General features: G+C 54.3%; 1 protein-coding gene across 4 annotated transcripts in view; it reads right to left on the reverse strand.

Annotated features, from left to right (window-relative positions):
* Positions 1–18762, reverse strand: part of LIMS2 (LIM zinc finger domain containing 2) — a 48176-nt gene that overhangs the window by 22913 nt on the left and 6501 nt on the right. Inside the window, exons 1-4 of one of the 4 annotated variants that reach the window (XM_036319862.1) lie at positions 8135–8308; positions 3314–3473; positions 1172–1238; positions 132–252 (exon numbers count right to left, since the gene is read on the reverse strand). In XM_036319862.1, coding sequence (XP_036175755.1) covers positions 132–252; positions 1172–1238; positions 3314–3473; positions 8135–8220 — 434 coding nt within the window. In that variant the 5' untranslated portion in view covers positions 8221–8308. Of the gene's footprint in view, positions 1–131; positions 253–1171; positions 1239–3313; positions 3474–8134; positions 8309–18762 lie in introns of those variants that run through there. The other 3 variants (XM_036319860.1, XM_036319861.1, XM_036319863.1) reach the window with 3 other exon arrangements.

Raw genomic sequence — 18762 nt, forward strand, 5'->3', positions numbered from 1 at the left:
AGGCCTGCTCTCCGGAAGCCCAGCCGGGGCCGGAGGGAAGCAGAGGCTGGTGTCAGAGGAGGTGGTCATCTGGCTGCACGCTCCTGAGTCTGCCAGCTCCCGCTCGGCACCTTCCTCCCTGCCCAGCTCACCTGCCCGCGTTCTTCACGAAGCCCAGGTCAGCCAGCTCCACTCCACACAGCTGGCAGCGGAAGCAGCCCGGGTGCCAGCTGCCGTTCATGGCCTTGATGACACGGCCAATGATGAACTCACCTGAAAGAGGAAGGTCCCTGCTGGCCAGGGCCAGGCCTTCCGCCCACCCCCGCAGCCCAGCCCCAAGCCCAGTCCACACGGGTCCTACGGCCCCGTCCAGCCCCTGGGGAGGTAATGCCTGCAGAGGCCTGAAGGCCGGTGCTCAGAGAAACAGGGCTGGGCAGGCAGGGAGAGGTCTGGACCCTGGCTGCACAGGGACCCTGGCCACACGGGGACCCTGGCCGCACGGGGACCCTGGCCACACGGGGGAACCTGGCCGCACGGGGACCCTGGCCACATGGGAACCCTGGCTGCACAGGGACCCTGGCCACATGGGGACCCTGGCTGCACAGGGACCCTGGCCACATGGGAACCCTGGCCGCACGGGGACCCTGGCCACACGGGGACCCTGGCAGCAGGGGGACCCTGGCCACACGGGGACCCTGGCAGCATGGGGAACCTGGCCGCACGGGGGAACCTGGCCACACGGGGACCTTGACCGCACAGGGGAACCTGGCCACACGGGGACCTTGACCGCACGGGGGAACCTGGCCACACGGGGACCCTGGCCGCACGGGGACCCTGGCCACACGGGGACCCTGGCCGCACGGGGAACCTGACCACATGGGGGAACCTGGCCACACGGGGACCCTGGCCGCACGGGGACCCTGGCCACACGGGGACCCTGGCCGCACGGGGACCCTGGCCGCACGGGGACCCTGGCAGCATGGGGAACCTAGCCACACGGGGACCCTGGCCGCACGGGGACCCTGGCTACATGGGGGAACCTGGCTGCACAGGGACCCTGGCCGCACGGGGACCCTGGCTACAAGGGGGAACCTGGCTGCATGGGGACCCTGGCCGCACGGGGACCCTGGCCACATGGGGGAACCTGGCCACACAGGGACCCTGGCCCACTGGCCGGCCCACCCTTACGCACCACAGGAGCCGCAGCACGGAGCAAACAGCATCTGGAAGTCGTGTTCGCAGTACTTCCGGCCTTCAAACTGCAAATGGGCACAGAGCCAGCGTCATCCCGTGTGCACGGCAGCTGTCTGGTCAGAGCCTGCCTCAGGCAGACGAGCACCCACTCTGCTACCCTCCCGGGGGCACCACCCTCCCCAGAGAGGCTTCCTGCAGGGAGTGTGAACAGCGGGGGGACAGGTGGGGGCTGAGAGGAGGCTGCAGAGAGGGAGCAGCCTCGAGGCCTGGAGGCCGGGGCGCGGAGGGAGGCCTCGGCCTGCTGTCTGCCGCAGCGACCGCCCTGGGGTCCTGGCGCCTGCCCCGGCTGGGGACGCAGGCTGGGAAGGCTGGGCAGGTTGGCATTGCATGTGTCACTTTGCCCCATGCCCTGTGTTCTCTCTGTGTGAGACGTCCATTTCCCAGAGGCCACAGGGAAGGAATACAGGAAGGTGGGGCTGGAGAGAGAGCCCCAGTCCCAGGCAGCAGGCACCAGTCTCCCACCTTCTGTCTGGGCCCGAGCACCTGGCACAGACCCGCAGGGTGTATGTTCACTCAGGGTGAATATTTCCTGAGCACCTACTATGCACCAGGCTTTGTTCCAGACACAGGGCCCCCACTCCCACTGCCGTACAGCTGGCTCGCCTTTCCCAAAGCGCCAGGCAGACCCGGGGCGCCCATCAGCCCTCCGTCAGCTCTGCCTGGGAGTCTGCCAGCTGCAGGGCGGTGCTGATCAGCAGCTCCGGTGCACACATTCCACCAGGCGTACCGGGCACGGAGCTGAGCCGCCGTTCACACCGCGCCAGCCACACTGGTGCCCAGAAATAACTTCAAAGGCACAGGTGACAGTAAAATGTACTAAAACAGGAAGTGGTGGGTTTTGAGTTTTTTTACCTTTGTTTTTAGTAAAATTTATCTCATTGTACATTTACATAACTTAATTTTTAATCACTCTAACAACCAACTTGCAAGATTAATGAAAACTTAACAATGTGCTCTTGTGAGTAAGGTTGCCAGTCTAGCCATCTTCCCTGCATCTGGGTTACCGTGAAAGCCAGCCTCCACCCCCTGCACCCCCAGGCTCCACCCACTGCACCCCCAGCCTCCACCCACTGCACCCCCAGCCTCCACCCACTGCACCCCCAGCCTCCACCGCCTGTACCCCCAGCCTCCACCTGCACCCCCTGTGCTCCCAGCCTCCACCGCCCACACCCCTAGCCTCCACCGCCTGCTCCCCCAGCCTCCACCGCCTGCACCCCCAGCCTCCACCTGCACCCCCTGTGCTCCCAGCCTCCACCGCCTGCACCCCCAGCCTCCACCTGCACCCCCTGTGCTCCCAGCCTCCACCGCCTGCACCCCCAGCCTCCACCGCCTGCACCCCCAGCCTCCACCGCCTGCTCCCCCAGTCTCCACCGCCTGCTCCCCCAGCCTCCACCGCCTGCACCCCCAGCCTCCACCGCCTGCTCCCCCAGCCTCTACCGCCTGCTCCCCCATGAAGTCTCTCCTCAGCCCAGCAGCCTGTGGTCCCTTCCCAACGTGGGACAGATGGATTCCTGGGCTCCACACCCTGCATGGCTCCTGCCCCTCCCACAGTGAAATCCTAAGGCCCCACAAAGGCCCACCGAGTCAAACCACTCTGCCCCCTGCCCTCACCCCACTAATCCCTCCGCTCTGCTTCCTTCACACTCACCTGCCACTGCTCCTCAAGCCGCCTCTCCGACCTCAGGCCCTTTGCACTTGCTGTGCCCAGCTGAGTGCTCTTCCTGCCGCTGTGTGTGGGCTCCCTCCCCTCCTCCGCGGCTGCTCCCCCTCCCTGCCCACCCCGCCCAACCAGGGCGCTCAGCACCTTCCCTCGGACAGACACCCAATCACCGGGTTTGCTGTCTGATCCCAAGAGAGGGGAGGTGCGCAGAGCAGGGGTTTGCTCAGGGAACGGGAGGAGGTGACCCTCCTTGACGCCCTGCACCTGGCGTGTCCAGTCTCCCAGGTGGGCCCGGCCCCCAAGCGCCACCCGCGTTTCTGTGCTGGCGAGAGCACAGCCCGGCCAGGCTGGGTGGCGGCCCCTGTGTCCCTGGTCAGGGCTGGGCTCCCAGAGGCGGGCGGAGGCCCGGGAGCCGCTCACCTCGTAGAAGAGCCCGTCGGGGAAGGGCCGGAAGCACTGGGCGCACACGAAGCAGCGCTCGTGGTACAGCTCGCCGCCGCTGTGCACGATGCGCTCGGCCGGGCCGAAGCGGGCCTGGCAGCGCAGGCAGGCCGCCGTGGCCAAGGCGTCCGACAGGTTGCTGGGGAGGAGAGGGGAGGTCAGGATGGGAGGCCGACATGGGCGAGAGGGCGCCCTGGACACCTCCTTCAGGGGGCAGCATGGCTCTGACTCAGGAACACGTGGTCAGGGCCAACCCCTGCGGCCACCCTTCCCGGCCACCCACACACCCACAGCAACGCCCGGCGCACGGCTGCAGCGGCACCACCATTCTCAGGGCAGAAAGGGCCGCAGGGGGTGGAGGCCAAGCCCCCTGCCTCCACACCCCCTGCAGCCCCACGGCAGCTCCCAGAGGGTCAGGTCCAGGGGGCCTCTGCCAGGCTGCCTGCCCCTCCCTCTCTGGGCCAGACTCCCAGCTGGGAAACAGAATCGGGCTGGCTGCGCCCCCGTTCTGTGCCAGTGACACGTGTGTGAGTGCACACACACACACACACACACACTAAGTACTCGGCACTTAGTACACACACTAAGCCCTACTCAGGGTGGGGCTGTGGCTGTCCGTGTCACTGACATGGTCCCCAGGCTGCTCAGTCCTCATGCTGGGCCATCTCTTGGAGTGTCAGTGGTCACCTCAGCTCCTTCTTGTGCCTCCTGCCACCCCTTCTCAGGGAACCAGAGGGTGTCTCAGGTAGAGAACAACACCCCAGTCTCATTTAAACCCCCAGGTCACCTGCCTTCTGAGTGAGACTTAAGGCTCAGAGAGGTTAAGTGACTTGCCCAAGCTCACACAGCAGATCTGAACCCACATTGGTTGGACTTCAATGGCTTTTTCCTCTGCACCATGAGCTAGTTTCACATCGTCTGCCTCCCAAAAACATGCAATCCCCTGCCCTGAAGGTGACGGTGTGAGTCTTTGGGGCAGGCCAGGGCAGGGAGCAAGCCTCACCCACGGGGGTGACTGCTGCCCTGGGGGGAGTGGGGGGCAGCTTCCATCTGAGGAAGGGCAATCCCAGCTGCACCGTGGGAAAGGGGCCTTTGAGCCAGGCCCCTGACTGCCCCTGCCCTGAGTCCGGGCTCTCTGACTGGGCTCCGCCCTGAGGCCTGGCCCGGAGGAACAGGTCGCCTGCCCGTGCCAGCCCTGCCACCTCCCATACCCTGGTGCCGTGCCTTTCCTGGGAGTGAGCAAACACGAGTTCCCTCAGTCAGCGTCAGTGCCGATGTTGGGGGTGCTGCCTGGGAAGTGAGTCAGGCTCAGCGAGGAGAGGCAGACCGCCATCTTGTGTGAGACTCTCCAGCCTGTTCCACCTCCCAGGACACTAGCCTGCACCGCATCGTGTGGAGAGAATTCTTAGTGAGCGCCCCCGCCCACCCCCCAACCCCACCCCACCCCACCCCCGCCGCCAGGAGGCCCAGGGACCAGAGCAGCGCTGTCTCCAGGGGTCCTGGCACAGGATGTGGATGCGGGTCTTACAGGGAGGGAGGGTCAGGGCGGCTGCCACACAACCCAGATGGAGGCTGGGCTGGGAGTCCAGGGGGAACCACGTGGGGAAACCAAACGGCGGGGCAGGCGGGGCGGCAGGAGGGCTCAGCGAGCCTGGACGCCTGCCCTCAGACACGCTTGGGGACCGAAGCCCCTCTGATGTCCATATCTAGGCTGCAGGGCAAGGAAGCAGGAGTGGCAGGAGGAGTCGGGAAGAGCCCACCTGCCCACCCCACTCCCACCTCTGCGCCCCCACTTCCTACTGGTCCCCACAGGTGCCAGACAGGGCAGAGGCTGGTGCGGCGGGGCAGGACACAGGCCGGTTTCCTGCCCGGAATGTAAAACCCTGCACTCCCCAGCACACACCCAGGTGCCGCTACAGGCAGGCTCGGGAGGTGCTGGGAGATCAGGCGTCAACAGGAAGGCCTGGCCCCTGGGCCTGCAATCCCACCTAAAAGAGCCAATAGATGAACCCAAAAAGGTGCTCAGCTGCGCCCCAGCTTTGGGATCGCCCCTGCAGGAAGAAAGTGAGCCCCTCTCCCCATACACCCACGCTCCGCCTGCTCTCCAGGGCCCACTGCCCACTGCCCACTGCCCTGGGGGCCTGCACCTTCGTGTCTCCACGCCCCTCCAACAGAGGCCGGCCTGCCTGGTCTGTGTCCAGCTCCCCGGCTAGCTCCCTGGGCACCGGGGTCCCGGGTGCTGCTGTCTGCCGCTGCATGCCTCACACACCCCTGCACAGGCCGTGTCCTGCCCCTGCTGGCTGCCCCAGCCCAACTCTCGGCCGGCAGCACCCCTCAAGGCACTCCTGTGGCCGCTTTCCACGCCACCTGCTGAGGAACAAACAGCACCCCAAGCCCCGGGCAAAGGCAGAGGGAGGGCAGACGTGCCTAGCAAAGGAGCCACAGCACTGCCAGCTATCCCCGGGGCACTCTGAGCTCACCCCCACATCGAACCCAACAGATCTGGAAAAGGTACCTGCTTCTCTGGCCTCATTTCCTTATTTGCAAACAGGCGCATCAGAGCAACAGTTACTGCCTGGCAGGGTGAGTGGGGACTCCGTGGCCTGCAGCGTGTGGGCACAGAGCCCGGCAGGGTGAGTGGGGACTCCGTGGCCTGCAGCGTGTGGGCACAGAGCCCGGCAGGGTGAGTGGGGACTCCGTGGCCTGCAGCGTGTGGGCACAGAGCCCGGCAGGGTGAGTGGGGACTCCGTGGCCTGCAGCGTGTGGGCACAGAGCCTGTCAGGCTGAGTGGGGACTCCGTGGCCTGCAGCGTGTGGGCACAGAGCCCGGCAGGGTGAGTGGGGACTCCGTGGCCTGCAGCGTGTGGGCACAGAGCCCGGCAGGCTGAGTGCTGGACAGAGAGCTGCTATTTCAGGAATTCTGGGAGCATACATCCCAGCCAAGAAAAGAGAACACAGTCTCCCCAGTGATCCCCAGGAAGGCGCTAGCGCCCACCCTGCCGCACAATGCACAGGATGCAGAGGGCACACCCCAGAGCTGGGGGAGAGCATGGCCTCTTGCACCCCTTCTCCAACCCTCCCAGAACCCCAAATGCTCTCCATCTTGACTGCCAACATAACTGTGGGCTTGTGCCAGATGTCCCTGAGTGGCAAGAGGTCCCTGAGCTGGATAATGACGTTCAGCCTGGGGTGGGAGCCCTCGCTGTACCAGGTCCTTGTGAAGGGCGACTGCTGGCTCCAGATGAGGAAACTGAAGCACAGAAAGGGCCAGTAACCTCCTGACCCCAGCTCTCTCCCGTCCCCTCGGCTCCCGGTGGCCTCACACAGGCAGGGACATTGAAGACTTTTTCAATAATTTCAGACCTCCCCTCCAGCCGCCACCACCTGAGCCTAGAAAGACGGTGTTGGCTTGGGGGACAGGCAGCGGCAGCCACAGGGGTCTGTTCACGTCAGCGGTGTGTGCTCTGCCGGCCCGGCTGCGGTCGGGCGCGGGTGCCGGCTGGTGTTGTGGCCCACAGCACAGTCCTCTCTGGACCTCAGCTGCATCATCTGTAAAATGGGCTGGCAGCAGCTACCTCCAGGTTGTTGGGGGTGAAGTGCCAGCACAGCCCACAGCGGCTCCATAACTGGCAGCCGTCGCCTCCCTTCCCTCCTCTGCCCAGGCACTGTGCCAGGTGCGGGCAGGGGATCCACGCGGCACGGCCCCCAAAGCTCCAGTGGCCACTGCGGCATGGCCTGGGCCTCTGCCCTGCCGCGGTCTGGCTGCGGGAGGCCGCCGGCTCGCCTGACCGAGCGTTCACACAGAGCCAGCCCACACCCCGGCCGGAGCCACCGGCGGCCTTGGGCGCTGCGCACACAGCATTTCCGCGTGAGAAGCATCCACACCTGTACGGTCCCTGGGACGTCACGGCCTCCTTGCTCCAGCAGCCCCGTCTGCCTAAGCAGGTGCACTCCAAACACATCGCAACGACCGCAGAGGTCCCCACAAGGGAGCGGCCCCCAAACGCAGCCGGCAGCAGGCAGTCCCCTGCAGCTCAGCGCCACGCCCACCTCGCCATCCCTGGGGCATCTACACTGTGCTTCGGGCCTCCTGTGCCCTGGCCGCACTGCCCACACACCACTCATTCCACAGACACCCAGGTGCACGGAGGCGAAAATGGGGGGCCCCCTCTCCTCAGAGGCCTCACCAGGCCTTCGAGCAGGAGCCCTGTCCCCCACAGGTCCTTGCTGGGCTGCAGTGCAGGTGCAGGTGCAGGTGCAGGTGCAGGTGCAGGTGCAGGCTGGCCTCCCGCTCCCCTCAGTGCCGCCCCTGACAGGCTGATGGCTCCCAGCGCCACCGTGAGCACCCGAGGCCTGGGCTGCTTCCTCCCTGGGCCCCGTGTCCCCCACCTCCTCTGGGGCCCCGCCTGCGGCCCCTCCTGCTCTCCCTCCCCTTCCACTGCTGGTTCCAGCCAGAGGCCCTGGGCACCCGACCCCACGCCCCCCGCAGCCTCCAGCCCGGGCAACTCATCTCCGTGGAGCGAGGTCCACACTGCGGCTCGCAGTCCACCCGCAGCCGGCTCCGCCACCTGGACGTGCTGGCCGGCGGGTTGCCCACGCGTTTTGCTCATCCGTAAAGTGGCGATAAGACGACCCCCGCCTGAAGTAGTGATGGGGTTTCACAGAAACTACCCTGAACCCCATCTCAGCGCCCTGCCCCAGAATGTGGTCCAGCCCTGGACTGAAGGGCCCGCAGGGGTCGGGGAAAGGCCTGTAGCCGCAGCCTCGGGGACACGGACCGGCCGGGCGCGCCGCCACCTACCCGGGCGCGGCAGCGGGCGGGCTCTGCTGGTGCCGGCGGCGCAGGTACAGCCCCGACGCAGCGAGCGCGCCCAGGCGGGCGGCCATGGCAGCTCCTCGCAGGGGCCACTCGGACTCCAGCCCGGAGCAGCCACCGGACCGGAGAGCCGGGCCGACCGACGGGACTGCCGCGCGGAGCCGCCCGCCCCACTCACGTTACACCGTGACCCCCGAAGGGCGCAGAGTCCGTGCAAACAGAAAGGGCATTGTCCCCGGGGCGGCGCAGTGGAAGCGAGGCGGGCGGGGGGCGGGGATCCCAGAAGCGCTGCCGGGGCCCCTGCACAGGCCGAGGAGGGGCGGACCGGCTGACCCCGGCAAGCCCAGCGCAAACGTCCCTCTTCCTTCCCTCTCCTGCGACCCGAGGCCGCAAACACCACCCGGGAGACCCAGAGGACAGCCGGCCCTGGATCCAGCCAACGAGCACCAGCATCGAAGGGGGCCAGCTGCCGAAAGCCAGGCGGCAGCCTCCGCCGGGGCAGCGGCCGGCCAGGGAGGTGCCGGAGGCAGCCTTACACCTCTTCGTCCAAGGAGCTGGCTGTGCTCCGGTCAGCACCCGGCCCTGGTCCCTGCTGGCCCCGGGCCCCTGGTCGGCATGAAGTCAAAGCCCAAAGCGCCACAGAAATCTGAGCCCGGAAGCGGTCGGTCCAAGAAAACCCTGAACCCCGGCGAGAACGGGGAGCTTCGTGGCGGTTTAGCTTAGCCCGTCTGGCCCCAATCCCAGCTCCGTGGCCGCCCTGAAAGCAGCGATCCGCGTCCCCAGCGCCTCCCTAAGGGAGGATGGACCAGCCGAGAAGAGCTCCATGTGGTTACTTGGGCCCAAGTGAGTAACAAGAGCCCAGCAGCCATTGTTCCCAGAGGCACCCTGCCCACCAGGGAAAAGCCTGGCGGAGCTGCCCACGGCCACCCTTGTAAGAGCTCCTGGGATCGAAACTCCACCGAAGCACTTAGGCCATGCCCCGTCCAAGCAGAGGTGCACACACTATATCTTCATTTGCATCTTTGCTGACCAATCAGAATGGGTGGAGCCAATCAAGCAGGACAGTGCTCTTTGGACCAATCAAACTGTACACATTTAATTCTTCGTTTGCATAAAAATGGGCCAGTCAGGGATGGGCTGGGGTACTCTCTCGATTAGCCAACCTCCCTCTGTGTCAGGGGAGAACCTGGGCTGTTCCATGCCAAGCTGCTTCACAACTGAGCTGTTTCCACAGAATAAAGTCTCTCTTGTACCACATCCCCTTTGGCATTGAATTGGTGGCAGTGACCTTCAGTTGAGACCAGTCATGAGGGAGCAGACAGAGCCAGAGCGCTTTCAAAGTTTCATCCCAAAGAGGAGTTATGGCTGGCCCTGCCCGCCCTGTGTGGGAGACCCTGGGAAGGCATGTCTTCTTGCGGCCTCACGCGCACATGCCCAGGGCTCGGCCTCTCCTCCTGCTTTTTCAATGCATTACTATTATTGCTACAACAGCAGCCATTGTCACCAGCAACAAAGAGCTGTTGGGACAATAACAAACGAACCAAAAAACTTAGAAGGAAAATGGAGAAATGAGATGTGCTTAGAGCAGGGGTGGGCAAACTTTTTGACTCGAGGGCCACAATGGGTTCTTAAACTGGACCGGAGGGCCGGAACAAAAGCATGGATGGAGTGTTTGTGTGAACTAATATAAATTCAAAGTAAACATCATTACATAAAAGGGTACCGTCTTTTTTTTATTATTTCAATAGTTTTATTCATTTCAAACATTTTAACAAGAAGAATGTAAACACTAATTATTATAATTTGAAACTTCAAAAAATGGAGGAATCATAGCACAATAACATACCTTATATTGAAGATGGCAAAGGCAAAATAAAATTGCCTAACAAAGGAAAGGTACAAAAGCCTTTCAAATTAAACTTAAATATAATAAAATAATTTAAAACTAAAACAAATAGAAAAGAACAAAATGTGTAAACAGTAAATTAAACATTTTCTTTAGTGCAACTTCCAAATTATGCCCGGGACGTAGATGTAGATGGCAATGTAGACTGGGGTGAAAGGTTTTTGGTCTTTAAAACATCAACTTCAGTGGGAACAGTGTTGTTGGTCTCCTTTTTTAGCTAATGCCTCAAAGTCTGGAGTTAGTTTCGTTGTGGCTATTCTCAGGATAGATCTGAGGTGTTCGTCAGTTAAGCTGGATCTGTGAGGGGCTTTGTTGATGTTCATGACGCTAAATGTCTGCTCACAAACATAGGTTGACCCAAACAGCACCAGTATCTTCTGTGCCATCCTCTGGATGTTTGGAAAAGTGGCTTCATTAAGTGAAGCATAAAAGTCTCTTAGTTCAAGAGAGCTGAATTTCTCCTTTAGGACAAAGTCAGACTGAAGATCGATGAGTTCCAGTTGCACCTCTTCTGGTGCTGTTTCAGGGTTTTGTGACAAAGGACAGGCCACCAGTTGAAGTGACTGGTCAATTTTTTCAACATCAGAAAACCGATGACAGAATTCTGCATGCAGGTCATCCCGTGAGTTGCTGTATTTCTTCACGTTTTGGATGGTCTCCTTCTGTGTGGCTCGTGTGGCAAAATGAGTGAAGACTTTGTCTGAAATTTGTCTGGAAAAGAAAATCAGCATCGATTTAAAGGCTTTCACATTAGTGTACATGTCATGTACATACTGATCTTTTCCCTGTAGCTTCACATTTAGCTCATTCAAATGTGAAAATATATCTACAGCAAATGCAAAGTCACACAGCCAATTCTTGTCACAGCTCAGTAAATTCGTCAGACTTCCCCTTTAATTTCAAAAATGCACCAATCTCTTCTTTGAGCTCCCACATTCTTGGAAAACTTTGCCCAAACTCAACCAGCGGACACGAGAGTGGTAAAGTAAGTCGTGGTGATCCGCATCAGTTTCCTCCAGAAACTTAATAAACTGACGGTGCCGAAGTCCCTTTGCTCGAATGAAATTAACAAGCTTTACGACTGGATTAACAACATGAATAAGTTGTAATATAGACTTGCACAATGATTCCTGGTGAATAATACAGTGAAGAAAAATAGCATCTTGGTTAGGGTTCTCCTCTTTCACTTTATCCTGAATTCTTTTTAGCAGTCCAACATTTTTTCCAGTTAAATTTGGAGATCCATCTGTCGTGACATTAGCAAGTTTACTCCATGGTAGCTTCATTTTCTCGATGACAGTAGACACCCGGTCATACAAGTCCTCTCCCCGTGTTTTTCCTTTCAGGGGCTCCATGGCTAAAAACTCCTCCGAAACTTCAAAATTGTCACTAATCCCTCGGATAAAAATTAAGAGCTGAGCAGTGTCCTTTACGTCATTACTTTCATCCAATTCTAGTGAATAAAACTTAAAGAACTCTGCCTTACTATTTAACTTGCTGGCCAAGTCTTCATCAATCAGTTCCACTCGACGAGTCACTGTCCTGCGCGATAAGCTGAGTTTTTCAAACTTGCCTTTGCTCTCTGGACACAAGAGACCTGCTGTCTCTATCATACATTCTTTCAAAAACTCGCCTTCAGAGAGAGGTTTGCTAGCTTTTGCTAATTGGAATGATAGCATAAAACTTGCTTTGGTAGTTGTCTCTTGAATTGCAGTTTGTCTGTGAAAGACATTTTGCTGAGCCTGTAATTTAGCCATCAACCTCTGTGCAGTAGCCTCCCATTCTTGAGGTGGCTGCTTGCTAGCATAGTTGCCATGCTTTGTGGCAAAGTGACGGCTGAGATTGTACTCTTTGAAGACTGCAAGTGTTTCCTGGCATATCAGACCTACCGGCATTGATCGGACTTCGGTGAAAAATATTTTGTTGTCCACTCCCTCTTAAACACTCGGCATTCACTGTCCACTTTCCTTTTCTTTGGTCCACTCATGTTTAATATTGGGCTAAAACCAACAGTACCGTTCTCTTATTAAATTCTTTACTAAAATAAGACAGTAAAGTATAAAAACAAGTGATTAAATTTGCTCTACTATAACATTTTTGGTCTTCTAAAAAATATATATAACAAAATCATCTGAAAAAGTTCAGACATGGGACAGAGGCACACCCTGACCATGGAGAACAACCCCTTTCCTCCATAGGAAACCTGTGTATCTTTCACACAGGCCCTTTGTTTATGGTAACACACATAGCTGCACATTGCTGTGCCTTCCAGACACACTTGTATGGGAGGTGCTAGGGCAGTGCAAAACATGGGTAACCAGTAGTTACCACTAGCACTTCCGTTACTGGCAAAAAACAGCTGCAGTGCACATAGTGTGAAAGAGCCCATTATCAATGTCAGATTGCATCCACTGGACTCTATAAAAACAACCAAGTGCCACTTTTAAATGCCCATTGCAACAGTTTTTCTTATTAAAAGCTGGAAATGGCAGGATATATATATATATATATATATATATATATATATATATATTCCCCCCTACTGTGACAGCCTGGCAGAGCATTACAAAGGAGAAAACCCAGCATCTCGTGATGTCCATAAGTACAAGACTTCAGGCTGTCATTACCAGGAAAGGGTTTCATCCAAGTATTAGATATGAACATTTGATTTTCAGTTTTTCATTTGTCCAATTACTTCTGAAATCCTGAAATTAAGCGATTTTGTAATAAAATCTTTAGTTCATCACATTTCTATACAATCTTTTTGTTCAACCCACTGAATTAGGGTCCGTTCACACTAGCCGTGCTGCCGTTGCAGTGTGGTGCAGTACTGCAAAGCAGCGCAGCTAGGGTTAATGCAGGGTACGCAGGTTTCCATCATATTTGCGTTGATGCTAATGTGCAGTGGTGCATGTTAACACAAATGCCCGTAGCACGCATTTTTACAGCTGAAAGTCTTTGTTGTTTTATTAACACGTCATTGTGATGTACAGAATGTGGGAACAGGAAAAAATTGTGTTTGACTAGAGCTCTTAATCTTACCTCAGAAAGGCTCTGATACTGTGCTCTCCAGGGGCGTGTCTCCCTGCATCACCACGATAAGGTGTCTACACATTCCCAGGGTGATGTTGGGAGACGCGTCCGCGGGCATTACAAGGAGCCTCTGGAAGATTGAGAGGTTGTTCCTTCTACTGAATGGGCGGATATAAATCCGCCCACTCAGAAGAAGGACCTGCGGCCGTGTTCCCGACGTTACCATGTTAACACTGCTGCTGGTGAAGGAGCGGAGGGGAGAGCAAGAGAACCCTCCACTCTTTCGGCTCCGCGGGCCGGATAGAGCAGCCGAACGGGCCGGATCCGGCCCGCAGGCCGTAGTTTGCCCACGGCTGGCTTAGAGGCTCTGAAAAGAGCTGGCATATTCCTGGGAATCCAGAAAACCATGAAAACACGCAGAGCTGTGTGCATGCTTGGGAGAGACCTCGCTCTGGCTGGCCCTGGGCTGTGGAGGCGGCAGAGCCGGCAAAGGCAGAGCTGTAAACTGCCTGGTTGAATACTGACGCTGTGCCTAGCAGGCACTCAGGGGCCTCGTGAAGGCTGCGAGGTTACTGATTTCAGCTCGTCCTCAGCTGACCACTAAACTAACTGAGCAGAGACTTCAGTGGGCGCCAGTGACAGACATACAGACTTTAGAGCAGCCGTGGGCAAACTACGGCCCGCAGGCCGGATCCGGCCCGTTAGGCCGTTCTATGCGCCCACGGAGCCGAAAGAGCAGAGGGTTCTCTTGCTCTCCCCTCCGCTCCTTCACCAGCAGCAGTGTTAACATGTATTAGTTCACACAAACACTCCATCCATGCTTTTGTCCCGGCCCTCCGGTCCAGTTTAAGAACCCATTGTGGCCCTCGAGTCAAAAAGTTTGCCCACCCCTGCTTAGGAGACTAGTTCAGAAAAATCACTGAGCACGCAAACAGCTAACAGCAGCATAAGCCCTGGTGTGGTGAGAATCTGACTGCCAGAGTCCCTGATTTATATTATTTGCAATGTCCAGTTCTCTGCAAGAGTTATGAGACATGCAAAGAAACAAAAAAGTGTGGCTTATATACAGGAAAAAAGAGCAAGCAACAGAAACTGTCCCAGATGAAGCCCAAATGGAGAACATTAATAAATAGAAATTATAAAATGGAACCAAATAGAAATTCTGGGGTTGAAAAGAAATACTAAAGAGAGACCTTCAGGATGAAGTGAAAAGACACTAGGCAATAATTGAATCCACATGAAGAAATGAAGATCAGTAAATTCTACATTTATATAGTAAAGCTAATTATACAGAAAAATACAAAAGGCAGTATAAATGTAGTTTTGGTTTGTAAGCCTTTTTCTGCATCTGATTTAAAGACAGCTGCATAATGAAATAATTTAACACAAAAGAAGGAGATAGTATAGGAATTGAGAAACAGAAAAGATATGACATTTTTAAAAAGAGCAAATAGCAGATGTAAACCCTGGAATCTTATCATTACATTAAATGTAAATGAGTTTAATTCTCCAATGGAAAGTCAGAGATCAAATAAGATTTTTTTTTCAAAACATGACCTAATTATATCCTTTTTACAAGGATATCTTTGTTACACTTTTTTTTAAAATTGATTTCAGAGAGGAAGGAAGAGGTAGAGAGAGTGAGAAACATTAATGATAATAAATAATCATTGATCAGCTGCCTCCTGCACGACCCATGCTGAGGATCAAGCCCGCAACCCAGGCATGTGCCCTGACCAAGAATCAAACTGTGACCTCCTGGTTCATAGGCCGATGCTCAACCACTGAGCTACCCCGGCCAGGTGATCCTTGTTTCACTTTAGATGCAATAACACAAACAGTTTGAAAATAGAAGAATGGAAAAGTTATACCATAAACAGCAATCAAAAGAGAACTGGGGAAGCAAGTCAGAGAGATCTTACACAGGGGGGCAGGCAGGACCAAGGGAGGTGAGAGTGTGAGCGAGAGAGTGAGGGTGAGAGTGTGAGCGAGGTGTGAGGGTGAGAGTGTGAGCGAGGTGTGAGGGTGAGAGGGTGAGCGAGGTGTGAGGCTGAGAGTGTGAGTGAGGTGTGAGGGTGAGAGTGTGAGTGAGGTGTGAGGGTGAGAGTGTGAGCGAGGTACGTGGGTGAGAGTGTGAGTGAGGTGCATGGGTGAGAGAGTGTGAGCGAGGTGTGAGGGTGAGAGTGTGAGCAGGAGAGTGAGGGTGAGAGTGTGAGCGAGGTGTGAGGCTGAGAGTGTGAGCAAGGTGTGTGGGTGAGAGTGTGAGCGAGGTGTGTGGGTGAGAGTGTGAGCGAGGTGTGTGGGTGAGAGTGTGAGCGAGGTGTGAGGGTGAGAGTGTGAGTGAGGTGTGAGGGTGAGAGTGTGAGCGAGGTGTGAGGTGAGAGTGTGAGCGAGGTGTGTGGGTGAGAGTGTGAGTGAGGTGTGAGGGTGAGAGTGTGAGCGAGGTGTGAGGCTGAGAGTGTGAGTGAGGTGTGAGGGTGAGAGTGTGAGCGAGGTGTGAGGCTGAGAGTGTGAGCGAGGTGTGAGGGTGAGAGAGTGAGCGAGGTGTGAGGCTGAGAGTGTGAGCGAGGTGTGAGGGTGAGAGAGTGAGCGAGGTGTGAGGGTGAGAGTGTGAGCGAGGTGTGTGGGTGAGAGAGTGAGCGAGGTGTGTGGGTGAGAGAGTGAGCGAGGTGTGAGGGTGAGAGAGTGAGCGAGGTGTGTGGGTGAGAGAGTGAGCGAGGTGTGTGGGTGAGAGAGTGAGCGAGGTGTGAGGCTGAGAGTGTGAGCGAGGTGTGAGGGTGAGAGTGTGAGCGAGGCATGAGGGTGACAGACCGATAACCACTGATGAAATTGAAGCAGTAATCAGAAAAACTCCCGGCAAACAAACGTCCTAGGACAGATGGCTTCACGGGCGAGTTCTACCAAATACTCAAAAAAGAACTAACACCTACCCTTAAACTATTCAAAAAAAATTAAAGGGAAAGTAACATTTCCAACCTATTTTTACAAAGCCAGAACTATCCTAATTGCAAAACAGATAAAGACACTACAAAGAAAGGAAATTACAGGCCAACATCCCCAATGAACATAAAGGTTAATATCCTCAACAAAATATTAGCAAATCAGATTTAGCATTGCATTACAAAGGTCATACACCAGGACCAAGTGGGATCTATTCCAGAGATGCGAGGTTGTAAAAATTTCACAAGTCAACAAACGTGATGCATCACATAAACAAAATGAAGGATAAAAATCACATGGTCACATCAATAGACACAAAAAAAGCATTTGACAAAATCCAGCACCCATTTTTGATAAAAACTCTAAATAAAGTGGGAGTAGAGGGAACATACCTCAACATGATAAAGGCCATTTATGACAAACCTACAGTCAACATCATACTCAATGGGCAAGAACTAAAACCATTCCCCCTAAGAACAGAAACAAGACAGAATTTCCACTCTCGCCACTCTTATTCAACATAGTCCTGGAAGTCCTAGCATAGCGATCAGACAAGAAGAAAATATAAAAGGAGGAAGGAAAATTATCATTATTCACAGATGACATGATATTGTACATAGAAAATCCTAAAGATTCCACCAAAAAAAATGACTAATAAATGAATTCAACAAAGTAGCAGGATACAAAATCAACATCCAGAAATCGATGGCATTTTTACATACAAATAATGAAATATCAGAATGAGGAACTAAACAAATAATCCCATTTACCATTGCAACAACAACAACAAAAGGTACCTAGGAACAAACATAAGCAAGGAAGTAAAAGACCTGTATTCGGAAAACTATAGCACTGAAAAAGAAATAGAGGAAGATAAAAAACAAGTGGAAGCATACACTGTGTTCATGGATCAGAAGAATTAAAATCATTAAAATGTCCATACTACCCAAAGCAATCTCTAGATTCAATGCAATCCCTATTAAAATAACTGCATACTTCACAGATATAGAACAAATACTCCAAAAAGTTATATGGAATGAAAAAAGATCCTGAATAGATGCAGCAATCTTGAGAAAGAAGAACAAAGTTGCAAGGATCACAAAACCAGAAATCAAACTATACTACAGAGCCATTATAATCAAGACAATCTGGTACTGGCACAAGAACAGGCATATTAATCAATGGAACATAACACAGACCCCAGAAACTGAGCCAAGCCATTATGGTCAATTAGTATTTGGCAAAGGAGGCAAGAGCATACAATGGAGTTCAGATGGTCTCTTCAATAAATGATCTTGAGGAAACTGGACAGGTACATGCAGAAAATGAAAATAGACCTCCAATTTATACCGTACACAAGAATAAACTCAAAATGGATAAAAGACTTGAATGTAACTTGTAAAACCATAAAAATCCTAGGCAGCAAAATCTCAGCCATCTCTTGTGGTAGAATTTTTGCCGAAATATCTCCTAAGGCAAGAGAAGCAAAGGAAAATGTAAATAAGCAAAAGAAACCATCATCAAGATGATGTGGGAGAACATATTTGGGAATAATACATTTGATAAAGGGTTAATTTCCAAAATATATAAAGAACTCACACAGCTCAACAAAAGGAAGACAAACAATCCAATTTAGAAATGGGCAAAGGACCTAAGTAGACACTTCTCCAAAGAGGACATACAGATGGCCAAGAGACATATGAAAAATGTTCAACGTAATAATAATCATCAGAGAGATGTAAATTAAAACCACCATGAGATATCATCTCACACATGTCAGAATGGCTACCATCAATAAACTAACAACCAACAAGTGCTGGCGAGGAGTGGAGAAAAGGGAACCCTCATGCATTGCTCATAGAGTGCAGACTGGTGCAGCCACTATGGAAAACAGTATGGGGTTGCCTCAAAAAATTAAAAATAAAACTGCCATTTGACCCAGAGATCCTACTTCTAGGACTATATAAGGACAACAAAAGATGGTCTCTTCAATAAACAGTATTGAGAAATCAGAAAGGATATATGCACCCCTATGTCCATAGCAGCGTTATTTACAATAGCTAAAATCTGGAAACAGCCCAAGTGCCCATCAGTAGATCAGTGGACAAAAAAGCTGTGGAACATTTACACCGTGGAATACTGTGCAGCAGCAAAAAAGAAGGATCTCTTACCCTTTGAGACAGCATGGAGGGACCTGGAGAGTATTATGGTATATGAAATAAGCCAGTCAGAGAAAGACAAGTATCACGTGATCTCACTTATTTGTGGAATCTAATGAACAAAATAAGTTGACCAACAAAATAAGTTCAGAGGCATGGAGACAAGGAACACACTTATGTATCTCAGAGGGGAGGAGGGTGGACAGGAAGAGATTAACCAAAGAACTTATATACTTATATTCCTAGCCCATGGGCACAGACAATAGTGTGGTGAAGGCCTGGGGTGGGGTAGGGGCTCAGTGGAGGGGGATGGGGGTAATGGGGGGCATCTGTAACACTGCAGCAATAATTTCTTTTAAAGAGAGAATTGGAGCCCTAGCCAGTTTAGCTCAGTGGCTAGAACGTCCACCCGTGGACTGAATGGCCCAGGATTTGATTCCAGTCCAGGGCACATGCCTCAGTTGCAGGCTCGATACCCCCTGGTCAGGATGTGTGCAAGAGGCAACCAATTGATGTGTCTCTCTCACATCGATGTTTCTCTCTGTGTGTCTCTCTCCCTCCCTTCCACTCTTTCT

This window comes from Myotis myotis, unplaced genomic scaffold, assembly GCF_014108235.1.
Source record: "Myotis myotis isolate mMyoMyo1 unplaced genomic scaffold, mMyoMyo1.p scaffold_m19_p_8, whole genome shotgun sequence".
Taxonomy (NCBI): Eukaryota; Metazoa; Chordata; class Mammalia; order Chiroptera; family Vespertilionidae; genus Myotis; species Myotis myotis.